General features: G+C 41.9%; 1 protein-coding gene across 1 annotated transcript in view; it reads right to left on the bottom strand.

Moving 5' to 3' along the window:
• Positions 1 to 628: 628 nt before the first annotated feature.
• LOC140728034 (lysosome membrane protein 2-like) overlaps positions 629 to 21262 on the bottom strand; it is a 251613-nt gene continuing 230979 nt past the window's right edge. Inside the window, exons 9-12 of the mRNA XM_073046149.1 lie at positions 19212 to 19285; positions 4797 to 4848; positions 1086 to 1247; positions 629 to 977 (exon numbers count right to left, since the gene is read on the bottom strand). Of these exons, the coding sequence (XP_072902250.1) occupies positions 930 to 977; positions 1086 to 1247; positions 4797 to 4848; positions 19212 to 19285 (336 nt within the window). The 3' untranslated portion in view covers positions 629 to 929. The remainder of the gene's footprint in view (positions 978 to 1085; positions 1248 to 4796; positions 4849 to 19211; positions 19286 to 21262) is intronic.

Below are 21262 nucleotides of genomic sequence, written 5' to 3'. Positions count from 1 at the left end.
TTTCCAGCAAGACAATGACTCCAAGCATAAATCCAAAGCTACACAGGAATGGCTTAAAAACAACAAACTGATTGTCCTGGAGTGACCAAGTCAGTCCAGACCTCATTCCAATTAAGAATTTGTGGCTGGACTTGAAAAGGGCTGTTCACTCATGATTCCCATGCAATCTGACAGAACTTGAGCAGTTTTGTAAAGAATGGGGAAAAATTGCAGTGTCCAGATGTGCAAAGCCAATAGAGACCTATCCACACAGACTCAGGTACATCTACTAATTACTGACTTGAAGGGAGTAAATACGTAATCATTTTTTTTGTGTTTTATATTTGTAATTAATCTATATTGCTTTATAGAGATCTGTTTTCACTTTGGCACAAAAGTCTTTTTCTATTGATCAGTGTCAAAAAAGCCAAATTAAATCCACTGTGATTCAATGTTGTAAAACACTAAAACATGAAAACTTTTGGGGGAGGGGTGAATACTTTTTATAGGCACTGTAGTTACATGCTGAAACTCTGGTAGAATCTATTGCTTCCAATCGATTGTGTTTTACATTAAGGCAACAATGCACTTGACCCTACAGACAATACAGTGTGCTGTGGAAAATGTTCAAAGAAAGCAAATCAAAATGAAATGTTTGAAGTGATTTTACCAAGTATCCAATCATTAGAAATTATATTTTGTTTTTTAAAACATGATTGGTTCATTTTAATCTGTTTTTTAAATTATGAATTATCGAGTTCATAACTGTAGTCGTACTGCCTGGAAAACAATACATTTAAATATTACTGATAACTGATTCTATGAATACATGATCTGTCAAATAATGTGTTTTTCCATTCCAATATAGAGTCAGTACAGCTCCGAAATCAGGTTGAACTTCTAATCAACATAGCTGTGTAATTCCAGCAATACCCAAGGTCTGTCATCCATCAGTGCATTTCAATATTTGGCAGTTTTAAAGCTACAGGTGCATATTCCTAAAGGGAAAAAAGAAAAGTACCTTTAAGGATGTGAGGGGTACTGTGCAAGAAATAAATTGCCAGTGAGCAAAACAGTAAATAATTCTGTAATAGTTATAAAAGTACCTTATTCTCTTTGCATCTGCACATGACAAAGATGAGAGTAAGAGAAATCAAAAATAGCAGGATTCCAACCCATAGGATAATGTAAGGAATGTAGAACACAACCTTTATAATATGAAGCGCCCATTTCAATTTAACAGCAGATTTGTCATCAATCACAGCATTCTAATAAAACAAAGGAGTAAAGAATAACCAATGAAAAGAGGCAAATGTACATAGTTCATTTTATCAAATGCTGCCTACATACAGTTTTATTTCTTGATCTGTATCTGCCGTGCTATCTTCTCACAGCTAGCATTGAGCAGGAGGTACAGAAACCTGGTCCTGCCCCACCAGATTCAAGAACAGCTGTTTCCCTTCAACCATTCGGTGCTTGTACCAACCAGCAATTACTAATCACTACAGTTTGGCAACACTATGATCACGTTGATCATTTTGCATTAAAGTGGACCTTTTTTTTTACTTTAACCATGTTCTTTTTCGTAAGAATTGTGCTTAATAAGAACTTTCTTTTTGAGATAGTGATTTAGATGCATATCATATTTTTTACTGAGTTAAGTATTGTATGTAATTAGTTTTGCTACAACAAGTGTATGGGACATTGGAAAAAAAAGTTGAATTTCCCCATGGGGATGAATAAAGTATCTATCTATCTATCTATCTAATACACGTTTTCCTTGTGAAGGCTGCTTATACAATATCCGTCATACTGCTACAAGCAGGCTTTTCATTGTACTTGTGCCTACGTGTACTTATGCACATGATGATAAACTCAACTTTGACTTTGACAGTGAGGGAGAGTGAAAGTAAAAAGCCATCTTTATTACTGTGTGCAGTTCTGGTCAGTGTGTTAAAGGAAGGATGTGGAGGGTTTGGAGAGGGTGCAGAAGAGCTTCACAGGATGTCACCTGATTTAGAGAGAATTAGCCACGAAGAGAAGTGGGCCAAACTTGAATTGTTTCATCTGGAGTGTTGGAGACTGAAAAGCGATCTGACAGAATAATAAGAGAAATATATAGTGTGGATACTTGGTTTTCACCCCTCAGATGGAAATGACCAATACTAAAGGACATAGGTTTAAGGTGAAAGGGGGCAAGTTCATATAAGATTTATGAGGCAAATTTTTCTTTGCACAGAGAGTGTTAGGTGCCTGCAACATGCTACCAGAAATAGGAGTGAAAGCAAATATAATAATATTTAAGAGACATTTAGACAAGCACATGAATAGGTAGGGAATCAAAGGATATGTACCACGTGCAGACAGATGGGATTCATTTAAGTTGGCATTGTGCTCAGCTCAGATATCATGGGCCAAAGAGACTACTCCTGTGATGTACTCTCTCTATGTTCTGTGTTTATAAACCAGCTACTTGATATCAGTAGTTGGTGAAATTCTCAGCTCTATTATTAAGGAGGAAGTAGCATGAATAAGATTAGGCAGAGCCAAAATGAATTTAATGGAAGTAAGATCATATGGTGGATTACAAAACAAATGAAGTCAGATTAATAGGAAGGAAGGAAGTAGGAATAAATGGATTGTTTTTTGAGTGGAAGGCTCGGGAGATTGATGTTCATAATCCATGTTATTGGTTAGATTGGGACCAAGTGTAATACAGTATATCCAGGTTTGCAGAGGATACAAGCTGAGTGGCAGTGTGAACAATATGAGGAGAGTGTAGAGATCCTTTGTGGGATATGGAAATGCCAACTAAATGGACAAAGACATGCCTGATAGACAGTACTGGGGAAAAATGTGAAGCCATCCACTTTCACAACTAAGTGAAGGTTAATGATAAGCATAACAAATAACCAATAAGATAGATAGACTGCAAGTGCTGGAACCTGGAGAGAAAAAAAGACTGCTGGAGGAACCCAACAGGTCAAGTAGAATCTGTATGTCAGGAAATGACCCAGGAGGCTTGACCCAAAAGCAAAGCAGTGATGAACGATAAATTGAATAAGACTGCAAAACTAACAAACCACTTGGGGCACAAAACAAGAGAGAACATGCGCTAAAGACCACAGATAGCCAAGTACCTGAAAGCTTAGAGCAACTGGTTGAGGTTGGCTGGTTAGTATGAATGAACAAGGACTGTGAATGAGAGCTGGGTTCAAACAGGCCTCAGGTGATGAGTTGGAAACAAGTGGCAGGTGACTCCTGTTAGCTGGTAGAAATGGGGAGGTGCCTCTGTATAGGCTTGACACTGGAGGGAAATGGACAAAGTTTCATATAAAGACCTTTTATCTGGACTGAAAGATCTGAAAACTGGGAGATAGCCTATATATAGATATAGAGAATGGGTGGAACAAGAGCTGGCAGGTGATAGATGAACCTAGGAGAGGAGGGCTATGGACAGATGGAGGAGGAGAGTGTGGAAATAGTGACAGAGGCTGGGAATTGATTGGTGGAGGCAGCAAAGGGCCACAGATGGTATTATCCAATGAGGAATTAAGATGGGACTATAGGGAATGGGTGAGCAGATGGGTACATTGGGGGAAGCAGAACCGGTGGGAGGATGATGGACAGAAGGAGTGAGTAGATGAAGTGAATGATATAGGATGATTGGGGGCTGGGAGGAGTATGTTGGTGTTTGTTAAAATGGTGGAGAATACATGAGATGCTGTAGATATAGATGGGAAGGGAGTGGACAAGGGGTATCAGAAGAGAATCAATGCATGATGTGATTACATTGAGGCAAGAGCAGGCTAGTTGGTAAAATTGTGTGTGTCCTCCTTTAAGAATTATACGCTGCAAACACCTGCTCTATACTCTTCCCTATGTCATTGGTGCCAATAATGTACCACGACTTCAGGCTGTTCACCTTCCCACTTTAGAATGCTATGTATCTGATCTGAGACATCCCTCACCTTTGCACCTGAAAGGCAACGTACCATGCAGGTGTCACTTTCACATCCACAGAATCTCCCGTCTCTTTCTCTAATTATGTAATCCCCTATCATTACTGTGCTCCTTTCCTCCCACTGCGTCCCTTCTGAGCCACAGAACCAGACTCAATGCCAGAGACCTGGTTACTGTGGCTTTCTCCTTGTAGGTTATCCCCCCACCCCTTCCCAAAGAAGTTTACTTATATTGAGGGTAATGGTTGCCTATTCCCTTTCCCTCCCCATACAGTCACCCCTCCAGCAACTTAGGGGTGACCACCTCCCTGTAGCTCCTCTCTGTTGCCTCCTTACTCTCCCATATGAGCCGAACATTGTTCAGCTGCAGCTCTAGTTCCCTAACATAGTTTGTAGGAGGTGCAGTGGGATGTGGGATGCACCTCGTGCCTATGTAGTTTGCAGGGAGACTGGAGCTCTCACAAGAGTTCTCACATCTGACATGAAGAACATACCACTGAGCCTAGACACATTCTCACTGCACTAGCTATGTATTAATAGAGAAAGAAAGGAACTTGCTATAAGTTAGAGCCTTTGCCTCTTGAGACAAAGCATGACTACTGTAATGCTGGCCCACTCCCATAATGGCCGCTCCGCTTACACCTCGCTTCTTTTTATTGGCCTTTGCCAAGTACCTAATAGATCATTATGGTTGAAGCCCCCAAAAGTCCCAAGTTCTTAAAGCTCATGCCACCTATCCAACAAGTGAATGTTCATTTAACTCAATGGGTCAGGTTGCATCTGTGTTGAGAAATAGTTTGATATACTAGGGCAGTTATAGTAAGCTTAACATCTTGTAACAGCCATATAACTTACCTCATTTAAAAAGATAACCGGTAAGAGCATTGTCCTTATTTGACCAGTTTGGCTGTAAAGGAATATATTGAAAAAGGCCATTAAATACCTACTGCTGTCATACATAGATACATAGTTTCTCCAGTGTGTGTGTCTGTTATTTGTGAATGGGAGAGGCAAGGGGGCTTTCGGTTCTAACAATTTTCTGTCATTAATTCCTTGGGGTTTTCCTTCAGTTTCGTGGATGTCTGTGAAGAGTAAGAATTTCAGGTCATATACTTTATACTAGTGGTCACCAACCTTTTTAAGCCCAAGATCCCCTACCTCAGCCTTAGTAAAAGGCAAGATTGACCCCAGATCGATTAGTTACACGCATGCGCACCAGGGCAGAAAAGACCGGAAGTAAAACCCCGCAACCCGTAAGTAGAAATAATGTATGAACACCAGGGGTACTGACCCTTTTTTTTGCACCGCTGACCAGCTTAATATTGACAATATTCTTGCGGGCGGGCCAGCCAATGGGGGAGGGGTGGTGTTAAACACAACGGGAATACAGCGATACTCAAAGCAGATTCCTTATGTCCAGTCTATTCCGCAATTTAGTTTTTGCGGCTCTCGGCACTTAGCTTCTGTCCCGCACTGCTCACGTTTTTTCTGCTGAAAAAACTCAACGGGTTAGTCTTTAAGTGCTGTGTGCTTGGTCTCAGGGTACCAAAGCAGTTTTGACGGCTTCATTGCCTCATTAGACAGCCTCCAGGTCCAAGCTCCAGCCTCCTGCCACCAGACGCCTTGGCCAGGTGCGGCTGGTCGTAGGTGGGGTGAGAGGACAAGGTCAGGGCCGGATGTCCCTGTGCCGGGGCCGCGGCAGCCACAGTCCGGAGAGAGCGACTGACCGAGCGAGGAGAGCGACAGGCCTGCGCCCGCACCACTTGCAGGATCTATCGGCCGACAAAAGTTTGTTTCAGTAGATCGCAGCGAGGTAGCTGCTCTGATACTTACGAAACGCTGAGCCCGAATTAGGTCGTCTGCGAATATTTTAGCACCGGGTTCCCCACGAACATTCGGTGTGTTAAACAGGTTTAAAGGCAGTGCTCCATGCCAGTAGCAACAGCACTTCCTGCTGGCCGCCCGAGGCCAAACAGTGATCCCTGGCGCGAGGGTGTCACTGCAGTTAGGCGACTGTTGACCTCGCGTGTATTCAAATTTAACAGTGGGCGTGACAGGGAATGAGGAAAGGTGCAGCTGACTCCTATCATTTCCTCACAGCCTGGTGGTTGGGGACCACTGAATTACACTGTAGTGCGTGGCGGGGGAACTACACGCATGCGCACTGGGCAGAAAGAACGGAACTAAAATCCTGCAACCTGGAAACAATCTCTCAGCAGTATTTGTGTATTTATTTTTCTTTTTTTTTCGGGATCTACTGGGAAAGTCTCAAAGATCGACGGGTTGGTGACCACTACTTTATACATTTGCTGATATTGAATGGAACCATTGAACCCTTTGGAAGAAGAAATTCCTACAGACCCAATTTTTAATTGACTGCCCCCTCACTTGAAACTCTGCTGCTTATGGAATCATCTTGAAATCCACCCTATTAAATGCATCAGTACATGGACCCACACTTTCCTAAACACTAAATCTAACTTTTTCAGCTTGTTTGATGAGGTCAATTCCTCCTCTCAACCTTTGGTTCACAGTGAAGCAGACTATGGCTCTTAAAGAGTTCTTTGAAATTTTTTTGTTAACTGTGGTAACTCTTTTAGGCAGTGAGATCCAAATAATAATCTTCCATCTAATCCTTCGACCAGTTAGATTTATCCCCACATTTACTCACCTATCATCAAGTCATAGATGTATACAACACAGAAACAGGCTTTTCAAGTCCATGCCAACCATGGATATTTCTTTACATTAATCCACAGATCAATTTTGTTTTCCCTACATGCCCATCAACACTGCTCAGGTTCCACCAATCACCTACATCCAAGGGGTAATTTTCGGTAGCCATACAAACTGGCAACTAGCACAACAATGCAGGAGGAAAACAGAGCAACCAGGTGAAAGAAGCTTATTTCACAACTGAGAGTTTAGAATAATCAAAAGTGAACAAGATGGTTACACAGTGCCTACACTCATGAGATATTTGGAATCAAGAGGAAGAATTCCAAAAAGTTACCATTGAGTGATCTACTGTTAAGGTACCTCAGTCCTAAATTAGATAACACCAAAATTGGTGGCATAATTGGCTTGTCTGTGAAGGGAGTACATTCAGATTGGAGGGTTGTGACTAGTGGTGTCCCACAAGGATCGGTTCTGGGACCTCTACTTCTCGTGATTTTTATTAACGACCTGGATGTGGGGGTAGAAGGGTGGGTTGGCAAGTTTGCAGATGACACAAAGGTTGATGGTGTTGTAGAGGATTGTTGAAGATTGCAGAGAGACATTGATAGGATGCAGAAGTGGGCTGAGAAGTGGCAGATGGAGTTCAACCCGGAGAAGTGTGAGGTGGTACACTTTGGAAGGACAAACTCCAAGGCAGAGTACAAAGTAAATGGCAGGATACTTGGAGGTATGGAGGAGCAGAGGGATCTGGGGGGGTACATGTCCACAGATTCCTGAAAGTTGCCTCACAGATAGATAGGATAGTTAAGAAAGCTTATGGAGTGTTAGCTTTCATAAGTCGAGGGATAGAGTTTAAGAGTCGCAATGTAATGGTGCAGCTCTATAAAACTCTGGTTAGGCCACACTTGGAGTACTGTGTCCAGTTCTGGTCGCCTCACTACAGGAAGGATGTGGAAGAATTGGAAAGGGTACAGAGGAGATTTACCAGGATGCTGCCTGGTTTAGAGAGTATGCATTATGATCAGAGATTAAGGGAGGCTGGGCTTTACTCTCTGGAGAGAAGGAGGATGAGAGGAGACATGATTGAGGTATACAAGATATTAAGAGGAATAGATAGAGTGGACAGCCAGTGCCTCTTCCCCAGGGCACCACTGCTTAATACAAGAGGACATGGTTTTAAGGTAAGGGGAGGGAAGTTCAAGGGGGATATTAGAGGAAGGTTTTTAACTCAGAGAGTGGTTGGTGCATGGAATGCACTGCCTGAGTCAGTGGTGGAGGCAGATACACCAGTGAAATTTAAGAAACTACTAGACAGGTATATGGAGGAATTTAAGGTGGAGGGTTATATGGGAGGCGGGGTTTAAGGGTCAGCACAACATTGAAGGCCTTGTACTGTGCTGTATTGTCCTATGTTCTATGTTCTATATTGAAGAAGATTACCTAAGATTTCAACAGGATTTAGATTAACTGATAAAGTGGGCTAAAAAACGAGAGATGGAATGTAACTTGTACAACGCAAAGTGCTGCATTTTGGGAAACTAAACCAGGGCAGGACTTGTACAGTAAATGGTGGAGCCCTGGATGATATTGTGAAACAGAGACACCTAGGGGTACAAGTGCATAGTTCCCTGAAGGTGGCAACATAGGGCGACAAAAAGGCATTATTGTCTTCAGTCAGCACATTATTTTACTGTGGTACAAGTCATTGTTGAGACTGCACCTGGAATCTTGTGTGTATTTCTGATAGCACTGCTATAGAAAGGGTGTAATTAGCTAGGAAAAAATGAAGAAGATTCACAGGGATGTTGCCGGGACTGGAGGTATGACAGACTGGAGAAGATGGGGCTGTTTTCCCTGGTGCAAAGAAAGCTGAGGTTTATAAGATTATGGGAGTGGGGTAGATAACGTGGATGATCACAGGATAGGAGAGTCTAAAACCTGAGGCCATTGATTCAAAGTGTAAGAGAAAAGATTTAAAGGGGATCTGAAGGGCAAACTTTTCACACAGAAGGTAGTGGGTATATAGAACTAACTGCCAGAGGTGTGTACAATAACATTTAAAGGTTATTTAGATAGGTTCATTGACAGAAAAAGGTAAGAGAATTATGGGGCAAACAGGCAAACTAGTTTGGTTGGCATGGAGAAGTTGGGCTCAAGAGGCTGTTTCCATGCTATATAACTCTATGACTCAGTGACTTATATGGACGAGACTAGGAAATATATAAAATTATGAAGGTACAGAAGGTTAGGTGGTGGATCCATTGTTGTTTGTAATCCATATCAATGATCTGAATGAGAATGTGGTTAACTGGATCAGTAAGTTTGTGGATGACATCAAGATTGGGGGTGAAGTTGACAGCCAGGAAGACTATCAGAGCTTGCAGTGGGATCTGGACCAGCTGGAAAAGTGGGCTGAAAAATAGCAGATGGAATTTAATGTAGACAAGTGCGAGGTGTTGCACTTCGGTAGGACCAACCACTGAACAGTAGGGCACTGAGGAGTGCTGTAGACCAAAGGGGGAATACACATCCATAATGCTGGTTCCTCCGGCTTTTTCCACTGAGGCTCAGTGGAACTACAACTAGAGGGCAAACACGAGGAAATCTGCAGATGCTGGAAATTCAAACAACAACACACACAAAATGCTGGTGGAACACAGCAGGTCAGGCAGCATCTATAGGGAGAAGCGTTGTCAACGTTTCGGGCCGAGACCCAACTAGAGGGCATGGGTTAAGGGAGAAAGGGGAACAAGAGGGGAAATTCCTTCACTCAGAGAGTTCTGAGAGTGTGGAACAAGCAGCCAGCACAAGTGGTGCAAGCGAGCTTGATTTCAATGTTTATGAGAAGTTTGGATAAGTACGTGGGTGGCAGGGGTATGGAGGTCTACAGTACTGGTTGATGTGAGTAGGCGTTAAATGAACTAGATGGGACATAGGGCCTGTTTCTGTGCTGTACTTTTCTATGGCTCTATGACTCTAGACCACAGGAAACTTCTTCATATCACAGGTGTTATCAGGCACTTAAGGAAGATGAATCAAAAGTGGATTATTATCTAAATGGAGATTGGCTGCAATTGAGTGAAATTCAGAGGTATGTAGATGTCCCAGTGTATGAATCACGAGAAGTTAGCAGGTAGGTGCAACAAGCATATTTGCCTTTATTGTAGAAGAGCTGGAGTTTAGAAACAGGGAAGATTTATCACAGTTGTACAGGTTGTTGATAAAGCGACACCTGGAATACAGTACACAGTTTTGATCTCCTTCGCAAAAGAAAATGATATAAAAGTATTGATGTCAGTCCAACGGAGAATCACAACGCTAATTCTTGGAATGAGAGTGTGGTCCTACTATGAAAGGCTAAACGGGTTAGGTGTGTATTATTTGGAGTTTAGAAAAACGCAAGGTGTATTTATTGAAGCTATTATAGATGCTGGGATGTATCCACTAGTGGGATTATCATGAGGAGGGGACAGTACTGCAAAATAAGGGACTGGTCATTTAAAAATAAGATCCATAGATATTTCCTCATACAGATTGGCCCACCATGCACAGTGAGCACCCATCCATATTAATCCTATCTTCCAATACCTGGCCTAAGGACTTCTGTGCTCAACCTCCAATATAGCCTCCAACCTGATAGCAACAACACCTTATATTCCGTTTGGGTAGCCTCCAACCTGATGGCATGAACATCAATTTTCTCAAACTTCCAGTAATGCCTCCAGCCCCCACCCCCTTCACCATTTCCCACCCCTCTCTCATGTTGGCTCCTCGCCTGCCTATTGTCTCCCTCTGGTGCTCCTCCCCCTCCCCTTTCCAATGTCACACGTGAAAGAGCATCAGAACTTCTCTCCCTGGGCCCCAACTTCTTTCGGCACCCAAAGTGATCTAACTTTGCATACAAGCCAGCTGTAGGGGCATCAGAACTCCATCTGCAACACCCCACAAGCCTGACTCATCCCACAAACTTGCCTCGCCATCACTCACCTCTTCACTGTTTGTGGTGATAATTTAACACAATTTACCACAGAAAATATATTTTTAGTCAGATTTCTTATCTTTTAGATGCTGTCACACACATCTGGTAACATCATATTAACCAGAAGTAATCTATATAGGCAAGATGCAGAGTTTTGTGGGAAAGTGGCAGATGAGTTCAACTGGTAAGATATAAAGTGATAGACTCTGGAAGATCGAACCTGAAGATGATGCACAAGGTTAATGGCAGAGTTCTTATCAGCACGGAAGAATAGATAGACCTTGGTGTCTAAATCCACAAATCCCTCAAAGTTGTCATGAAAATTGATATAGGGTGGTTGATATAGGGTACTGTATATGGAGTGCTGGCCTTCATTAATCAGGGAGTGATTTCAAGGGCCACAAGGTTATGTTACAGCTCTACAAAAATCTGGTTAGACTACACTTAGACTGCTGTATTCAGTTCTCATTGTCTCATTGTAGGAAGGATGTGAAGGCTTTGCAGAGGAAGTAGATGAGATTTACCAGGATACTGCCTGGATTGGAGTATATGATTTATGAGGAAAAGTTGTGGGAGTTAAGGCTTTTCTCTTTAGAGCAACAGAGGTTGAGAGAAGTATATGATTATGGGAGCTATAGGCAAAGTGGACATCCAGCATTCTTTTACCAGGGTGGCAATTGCCAATACAGAGGACATCCTTTTAAGGTGAGTGGAGGAAAGTTTCAGGTAGATGTCAGATTGCATACAGAGTGGTGGGTGCCCTGGAACACACTGCTTCCAGTGGTGGAGAGACTGATACAAAAGGACTATTTAAAAGACTACGATAGGCACATGGATGTAAGAAAAATGGAGGGTTATAGTTAGCTCTTGAAGTATGTCTATGTAGGTCAGCACAACATTGCAGGCCAAAGGGCCTGAAATGCTCTGTACTGTATTGTTCTAGGTTCTGTCACATTTGCTGTTCTCCAGTCATTTGGTACTTCACTTAAGGCCAGCGAAAGTTGAAAATCCCAGTCAATGCACCAGCAATCTTGTTGCATGCCTGCCATAGCAGACTGGGATAAATCTCATCCAGCCCCGAAGGTTTATCCTCCATTCTCTCAGAGGATGATGAATCTTTGGAATTCTGTGCCCTGATGGCTGGTGGAGGTTGCATCCTTCAAAGTATTTATGACCTGGAACAGTACAGCACAGGAATAGACTCCAGCACTGAACATAATGGCAAGTTAAACTAAATCCCTCCTGCCTGCACAAGATCAATATCCCTCTATTTCCTGCCCACACATGTGACAGTCTAAAAGCATCTTAAACCCTGTTACCATATCTGCTTCCACCACCATTTCTGGCACGTTCTAAGCAACTGCCACTTTCTAGGCAAAACAAACTTGCCCTGTACAACTCCTTTAAACTTTTCCCCTCTCACCTTAAATGCATATCCTTGAGTATTTGACATTTCTACTGTTGGGTGAAAAGATTCTTACTGTCTACCCTATCTAGTACATCTTTCATAATATTATGAATTTCTTTCAGTTTTCATCTCAGTCTCTGATGCTCCAGAGAAAACAGCCCAAATCTGTCCAGTCTCTTCTTACAGCTCATAACTTCCACAGAGTTCTCTCCTATACCTAATGTCAATAGACAATAGGTGCAGAAGTAGACCATTCAGCCCTTCGAGCCTGCACCATCATTTTGAGATTATGGCTGATCATCTACTATCAATACCCAGTTCCTGCCTTATCCCCATATCCCTTGATTCCCCTAAGCATAAGATACCTATCTAGCTCCTTCTTGAAAGCATCCAGAGAATTGGCCTGCACTGCCTTCCGAGGCAGTGCATTCCAGACCCCCACAACTCTCTGGGAGAAGAAGTTTTTCCTTAACTCTGTCCTAAATGACCTACCCCTTATTCTCAAACCATGCCCTCTGGTACTGGACTCTCCCAGCATCTGGAACATATTTCCTGCCTCTATCTTGTCCAATCCCTTAATAATCTTATATGTTAACCCTGAATTATACAAGAAGCGCGTTGAACTCCAAACTAAATTTAACCTTCTGTCCACTCAACCTGTCGAACGCCAACTTCTCGAAAGCAAGAGCCACTTTTACATGCATGGGGATAAGTCTGGTAAATTCCTAGCCAATCAGCTGAGGCGTTCTAAAGCCAAACAACATATTACAAAGATCCGGAAGGAGAACGGAGACTTTACATCGGATCATTTAGAAATTAATGACGCATTTAAAAATTTTTATTCTCGGCTTTATTCCTCTGAATCCCTGAATGACAATATCTCTGTGGATCAATTTTTACAGAATCTGAATATCCCCTCACTTTCATCTGATTTCAAAGCCAAACTTAATGGGCCTATATCACTAGAAGAAATATCTTTTGCAATTTCTGCACTGTCCTCAGGGAAATCTCCTGGACCTGATGGGTTCCCTGTGGAATTTTATAAATCATTCTCCTCACTTCTTTCTCCTCAGTTACTTTCAGTATTATCTGATTCGTTTAACTATGGCAAATTGCCACCCTCTTTCAATGAGGCATCTATTATTCTTCTTTTAAAAAAGGGCAAAGACCCAACAGAGTGTTCCTCGTACAGGCCGATCTCTCTGCTCAATGTTGATGTAAAGATCTTAGCTAAAGTGTTGGCTCATAGATTAGAAACCGTTATTCCCTCCATTATCTCTGATGACCAAACAGGCTTTATTAAAAACCGTCTCCCTTTTTTTAACATTTGGCGTCTATTTAATATTTTATACTCCGTTCCAACTGGGACTTCAGAATGTGTTATCTCCCTTGATGCGGAGAAAGCATTTGATCGTATAGAGTGGAACTACCTTTTTGCAGTCTTAGAAAAATTTGACCTCGGCCAAAGTTTCATCTCTTGGATCCAATTGCTGTACCTGTGTCCTACTGCTTCTGTTCTAACTAACTTTCAGAAATCCCAAGTATTCAATCTGAAACGTGGCACCCGTCAGGGATGCCCCTTAAGTCCCTTTCTCTTTGATTTGGCTATAGAACCTCTGGCGATAGCATTTCGAAAATGTCCTGAACTGACCGGGATTTGGAGAGGGGGTGTTGAACATAAAGTCTCTCTCTATGCTGATGACTTACTACTCTTTCTCTCATATCCGTCTACATCCTTACCTCTAATGTTTTCACTTCTTGACCAGTTTAGCCAGATCTCTGGCTATAAACTCAACTTACTTAAGAGTGAACTTTTCCCAATTAATAAAGAAGCACAAGAACTAATATTTCGAGATTTCCCTTTTAAAGTAGTCCATAATCAATTTACTTATCTTGGAATTACAGTCACAAGGAAGTTTAAAGATCTCTTTCGTGAAAACTTTGTCAACCTTTCATATGCTACAAAACAGAGTCTGGTACAATGGTCACCTCTATCTATGTCCTTGGTAGGTCGTATCAATGTTGTCAAAATGTATGTTCTCCCCAAATTCTTATACTTATTTCAATCTATCCCAATTTTTATTCCTAAATCGTTTTTTGATTCCTTAGACTCTATTATTTTGTCATATCTGTGGCAGAATAAGCGCTCTAGAATTAATAAAATCCACCTCCAAAAATCTAAAAAAGAGGGTGGCATGGCTTTACCTAACTTTCGCTTATATTACTGGGCAGCTAATATACATTGTGCTGCCTTCTGGTCTTTCTTCCACGGTCAACCTGAGTGCCCTAACTGGGTGGCAATGGAGTTGAGCTCCACTAAAGAATTATCTATATCTGCACTTCTTGGCTCTGCACTCCCTAGCAGTCTGCCCAGATCAATAGCTAATCCTCTGGTTAGACACACTTTGCGTATATGGGCTCAGTTCAGGAAATGCTATGGTTTCCAGGGGTTTTCCATTTCTAGCCCTGTCGCACATAATCACCTTTTTTTACCTACCACGTTCGATTCAGCATTCCATGTTTGGTACAGGAAGGGCATTAGACATTTTGAAGATCTCTTCATTGATAACCGCTTCGCTTCTTTTCAACAGCTCTCTGTTAAGTTCAACCTGCCTACCGCTCACTTTTTCAGATATCTCCAAATCCGACACTTTACTGCTCCTTTAATTCCTAACTTTCCTGAAATGCCTGCGAAAAATGCTATGGACCTATTTCTCTCCATTAATCCACTAGGTAAAGGTTTAATTTCAATTATCCAAGATAAACTAGCAGCCTTACGACGGGCCCCTGTGGATAAAATTAAAATGGCCTGGGAGCAGGATTTAAATATCTCCTTATCCGAGGAGAGCTGGGACTCAGTTCTCAAATCGGTTAACTCAACCTCTCTTTGTGCTCGCCATTGTCTCTTACAGTTTAAGATTGTTCATAGAGCCCATATGTCTAAATCTAAACTATCTCGATTCTACCCTGGCATTAGTCCGCTCTGTGATAAATGCAAGAGGGGCGTGGCCTCTCTCATCCATATGTACTGGCTCTGTCCTAGCTTGGAGAAATTCTGGAAAGATGTCTTCACTACACTATCGGGTATTCTGAATCAGCACCTAGAACCTAACCCCTTAATTGCTCTGTTCGGTTTTTGGGGCGAGACAGATTTATGTCTGGGTCCGACCAAATGCCGAATACCATCCTTTGCCTCTCTCCTGGCGAGACGCTTGATCCTCCTTAGATGGAGAGATGTTGCCCCGCCCACTCATGCGCAATGGCTTAACGACTTTATGGCCTGCTTGGACCTCGAAAAAATTCATTATTCAGTTCTCAATTCGGATTTAAAGTTCCATAAGATCTGGGGGCCTTTTATCGAGTACTTTCATAACCTTCCTCTTGACTAGGGTTTTTTTTTCTTTTCAGTCCCTTGCTTTCAACTCCCTTTTTTTTTTCTGGCAGTAGGCATTATTATCCTCTGTTGCTAAGTGTATTTACAGTCTGGGAGTTTGACTGTCCGGACTTATACTCTCTATATTGTGTGGTGGTTGGTCTGGAATTGTTTTTTTTTCTTGTGTTGTGGGGTTTGGGGAGGACACTAAGCTCACTTGTCTTTAATTTAGGTGCTTTTTTGTTAAATTCTCTTCCTGTGTAGCATATTGTTATTGTATGCTTAACCTTGCTCTGTATTAATGCTCCTCATTGGGATTTGGGGTTTTTAATTTTGTAAAATGTTTTGAAAAACTAATAAAAAAATTAAAAAAAAATCTTATATGTTGCAATCAGATCCCCTCTCAATCTCAATTCCAGCGTGTACAAGCCCAGTCTAACCTCTCCACGTAAGACAGTCCTGACATCCCAGGAATTAACCTCGTGAATCTACACTGCACTTCCTCTACAGCCAGGATGTCCTTCCTTAACCCTGGAGACCAAAACTGTACACAATACTCCAGGTGTGGTCTCACCAGGGCCCTGTACAAATGCAAGAGGATTTCCTTGCTCTTGTACTCAATTCCCTTTGTAATAAAGGCCAACATTCCATTAGCCTTCTTCACTGCCTGCTGCACTTGCTCATTCACCTTCAGTGACTGATGAACAAGGACTCCTAGATCTCTTTGTATTTCTCCCTTACCTAACTTTACACCATTCAGATAATAATCTGCCTTCCTGTTCTTACTCCCAAAGTGGATAACCTCACACTTATTCACATTAAACGTCATCTGCCAAGTATCTGCCCACTCACCCAGCCTATCCAAGTCACCCTGAATTCTCCTAACATCCTCATCACATGTCACACTGCCACCCAGCTTAGTATCATCAGCAAACTTGCTGATGTTATTCTCAATGCCTTCACCTAAATCGTTGACGTAAATCGTAAACAGCTGTGGTCCCAATACCGAGCCCTGTGGCACCCCACTAGTCACCACCTGCCATTCCGAGAAACACCCATTCACCACTACCATTTGCTTTCTATCTGCCAACCAGTTTTCTATCCATGTCAATGTCTTCCCCCCAATGCCATGAGCTTTGATTTTACCCACCAATCTCCTATGTGGGACCTTATCAAATGCCTTCTGAAAATCGAGGTACACTACATCCACTGGATCTCCCTTGTCTAACTTCCTGGTTACATCCTCGAAAAACTCCAATAGATTAGTCAAGCATGATTTACCCTTGGTACATCCATGCTGGCTCGGCCCAATCCTATCATTGCTATCTAGATATGCCACTATTTCATCTTTAATAATGGACTCTAGCATCTTCCCCACTACTGATGTTAGGCTGACAGGTTGATAGTTCTCTGTTTTCTTCCTCCCTCCTTTCTTAAAAAGTGGGATAACATTAGCCATTCTCCAATCCTCAGGAACTGATCCTGAATCTAAGGAACATTGGAAAATGATTACCAATGCATCCGCAATTTCCAGGGCCACCTCCTTTAGTACCCTAGGATGCAGATCATCTGGACCTGGGGATTTGTCAGCCTTCAGTCCCATCAGTCTACTCATCACCGTTTCCTTCCTAATGTCAATCTGTTTCATTTCCTCTGTTACCCTATGTCCTTGGCCCATCCATACATCTGGGAGATTGCTTGTGTCTTCCTTAGTGAAGACAGATCTAAAGTACTTATTAAATTATTCTGCCATTTCTCTGTTTCCCATAACAATTTCACCCAATTCATTCTTCAAGGGCCCAACACTGTTAACTATCTTCTTTCTCTTCACATACCTAAAAAAGCTTTTGCTATCCTCCTTTATATTCCTGGCTAGCTTGCGTTCGTACCTCATTTTTTCTCCCCGTATTGTCTTTTTAGTTAAGTTCTGTTGTTCCTTAAACATTTCCCAATCATCTGTCCTCCCACTCACCTTAGCTCTGTCATACTTCCTTTTTTTTAAATGCTATGCAATCTCTGACTTCCTTTGTCAACCACTGTGGCCCCTTTCCCCCCTTCCTTCTCCGGGGGATGAACTGATTTTGCACCTTGTGCATTATTCCCAAGAATACCTGCCATTGCTGTTCCATTGTCTTTTCTGCTAGGATATCCGTCCAGTTAACTTTGGCCAGCTCATCCCTCATGGCTCCATAGTCTCCTTTGTTCAACTGCAACACTGACACCTCCAAGCTGCCCTTATCCTTCTCAAATTGCAGATAAAAACTCATCATATTATGATCACTACCTCCTAGTGGCTCCTTTACTTCAAGATCGCTTATCAAATCCTGTTCATTACATAACACTAAATCCAGAATAGCCTTGTCCCTGGTTGACTCTCGTACAAGCTGTTCCAAGAATGCATCCCTTAGGCACTCTACAAACTCCCTATCCTGTGGTCCAGCACCAACCTGATTCTCCCAGTTCACCTGCATGTTGAAATCCATGTCCTGCAGCATGGATTAAGTTTCATTCCACTGGAAGCCCACATTATCCATTTGTACTAAGCATCTTCTAGATTCTACCCACTCATCTGGTTGAGTGAAATTTCATGACTGTAAATGGAGTTTTGTTAAGGGTGTTATCCCTCGGTAGCACATCAGTACACCTAACAGAGCTACTGTCTCACAGCATGTTCAGTCTGACTTCTGATGGTGTTTGTAACGAGTTCAGTCAGGTCAAGGAGTTTATTGCCATGTCCACAAGTACTATGAGCTGCAGGTACAATGAAAACCTTGCTTGCAGCAAGTATGTTCAGACATCACACAGAACATAAATTATATACGTCAGTAAAAAGAGAAAGAAAAAGACTGCAAAAACAAGACCTAAGTGGGCAATGTAAGAGATAACTCGTTGGTTGTGCAAGAGGTGGTCTGTAGTGTTATGTTGCTGAAGAAGGATGGTTAGGGTTGTACAGGTTTGCACATTCTCTCTGCAACCACATGAGATTCCTCTGGGTGCTCTGATTTTGTCCCACATCCCAAAAGTGTGCAGATTAGTACATTTGCTGCCTGCTGTAAATTGCCCCATGTGTAGGTGAGTGGTAGAATCTGGGGAGAGATTATGACCACATGGGCTAATAGAAACATGATATTGGTGTAGTTGGGTGGTTAATGGTTGGTGTGGACTTGGTGATATCTCTCTATGGCTCTATAATTCTTTGAACCTAAGGGACAGGATGCTTAAAACAACAAACAACCCCACAGCCATATCAGTCTCTTCCCACCACACTTGGAAGGCCCTTGGACATAATGTAAAACAGCCAGTATTGGATTAAGCCCGGCTGTACATCAGTTTCCTGACAATATCGATATAGAGGTATACTAGACCTGGCCTACAACAGACTGGATCAATCTTGCAGCATTTTCCCATGTCTGTTAACAACTCTATTGTATCTGTTTCGACCTTCAGCCCTGACAGGCACCTACCACTCTGTGTGTATAAAAAAAAATCTGCCCCATGATTCACCTTTAAACTTACCTCCCCCACCACCACCACCTTAAATGCACATCTTCTAGTATTTGATATTTTTACACTGAAAAAGATTAAGGGTGTCTACCCCATCAATGCCTCCAATTATTTTATAAATTTCTATCAGTTAAGTGGAGGTAGATAAATATGTGAAAAATTAAGGAATTGAGGGTTATGAGGAATTGGTACAGAGGAGGATATGAGGCCTTGTTCACATCGAATTGTGCGGGAGGCTCGAGTGGCCTGGTGACCTATTCCTGATTCTATTATCTTGTGTTCAATCTTAGCCCCCAATTACACCAAAAAGAAAACACAATAACTTACAAGACATAGTCCACGGCCTGGATGTGGATGTTGAGCTGCATTCTCTTGGCTGCTCTGATAGGGATACCAGTCATCTGTTGGATACAGGAAGCTCAACGTATTTCAAGCACATTAGTTTTCTTACCTCTTTGTGATGTAATATTTATGGAGGTGTGGAAGGAAGCAGCTGATACAAGAGTAAGAAGTCAGAAGAAGATGGAGTGAAAGGCTGCAAAAGTGGCCAAAGAATTTCAAGAAAGTACAGCGGACGGAAGGCAGAAGGAACAAGGGTTACAGCAACCAGAAAGAACAGCAAGCAATGGCAGGAACAAGAGTTCAGTCAGTACAAGGAAACCCATAAGAAATATTTTTATTTTCATGGCAGCTTAATAAATAGAATGTTAAAAGTGTTATCTCTGGTAAAATAAGGGAAAGGCATGAGGGCCTATGAGCAGTAACATGCCCATTGCTTTTATTCTTGGCTTGGCAACGCATAAGGTGCTGGTGGAACTTGGTGGGTCAGTTGACATTTTGGGTTGAGACCTTGCAGCTGGCTTGAAAGATAGAGGGGAGGCAGCTGGCATAAAGAGATGAGTGGAAGGTGTAGAGTAAGAGCGGGCAATCAGTTGGTGAATCCAGGTGAGGAGGGGGTGATAGGCAGGTACAGATTGGGAAAGTGGAAAAGAACAAAATGAAGACACGAGAGATTGCAGATACTGGAATTCAATTGTCCCAAGACCCACCCTAACACCTCAGTTAAGACAAGACCCATGTAAATTGCAGTGCTTTCTAAGTACATCACTTATTCATCTTGTGTGGGCGTGCTAAGTGATGCTTTGAGTATTTTGACTAAGAGGCAAGAAGTGGAACAAAAAGGCCAATGTTGACACCGGAGAAGAGAAGCTGGAGGTTGTGAAACAAATGGTGAAATACACAGAAGGTGCAAGGTTGCATGACCTGGACTGGGAGAGCTGGAGGCTGCCTGCATTTCTCTGTGCAACACTGAAATATAGAAGCCTGTGTGCTTCCAAGAAAACTCTATGATAACTGCTTATGGAACCAATGTGAACGTTAATTGATGAGAGAAGAACACAACCAGTGGAAAGTAAAGTTTGCAGAAGTGTTCTTGCAACAATTTTACATAACAACAGATGGTTTGCACATAAATGAAGACGAAGTATAACAATCTCTAGAACCAAAGAATATAAATCAAAGAATATAATCAAAGAATATAAAGTGATGCAACTGTTGTACAGAAATAAGTTGTGAATGATATTCACTGTCCAGGGCTTGGGTCCTTCCTCTGTTTTTTTTCCAAGCACAGCTTTCTAACATAGCATCTGAAACTTTTAAAGATCAGAAGATTGTTTTTGAGTAAGATAAGCTTCTAACCAATTTTCTTTGATCAGTTTATTGTTGCAAATGAGAGCCAGACTTTAGTTCTTAATGTAAATAGGAAGCAATAATCAGTCTGAAGTTAAAAGGACAGCTTTGCAACCAAACACACTATCTTCAGAACATATGATGCTGGCCCTCAGCACCTGGGCTGACTTCTCAAGAGATGCAGTGTAAGACCAGATTGATATTATCAATTAACACATCAAATAGCTGATAGGTTAATAATCATAATTCCTTTCATTGTACAGCTTGGTGGTACAGCTTTACACTCCAAGGGCAAAAACATAGATATACAGAACAATGCCAAAATTATGAGCTAAAATCAAAAGGGTAGACTTGAAATATAGAAGCTGATTCAGGGGCAGGAGAGTTTGGGAAGTTTTTCTTTAAGATTATGTAAATCTTTGGTAATATTATTTTCAGTGACTGGGGAATTACTGACCCATCAACTTAAAACGATCCCCAGAAAGATCATAAAACAAGTGAGAAGCGAGGTGGGAGAAAGTTCTTTACAGCAACTTGGTTATGTTGTTGATATCAAGAAAGTTCGTTATGGTAACAGCAGGATATTAATCAGATTGAATGTTAGATGGAGTGTTGGCAGATTAAATCTAGTGCAATCAAGTGCGATGTGATGCAATTTGGGAAGTCATATAGGGTTACAATTAGGGTTA

Source organism: Hemitrygon akajei, chromosome 5 (genome assembly GCF_048418815.1).
Source record: "Hemitrygon akajei chromosome 5, sHemAka1.3, whole genome shotgun sequence".
Lineage (NCBI taxonomy): Eukaryota > Metazoa > Chordata > Chondrichthyes > Myliobatiformes > Dasyatidae > Hemitrygon > Hemitrygon akajei.
The sequence above is the reverse complement of the archived record's forward strand: the minus strand, read 5'-3'. Positions and strand labels throughout refer to the sequence as shown.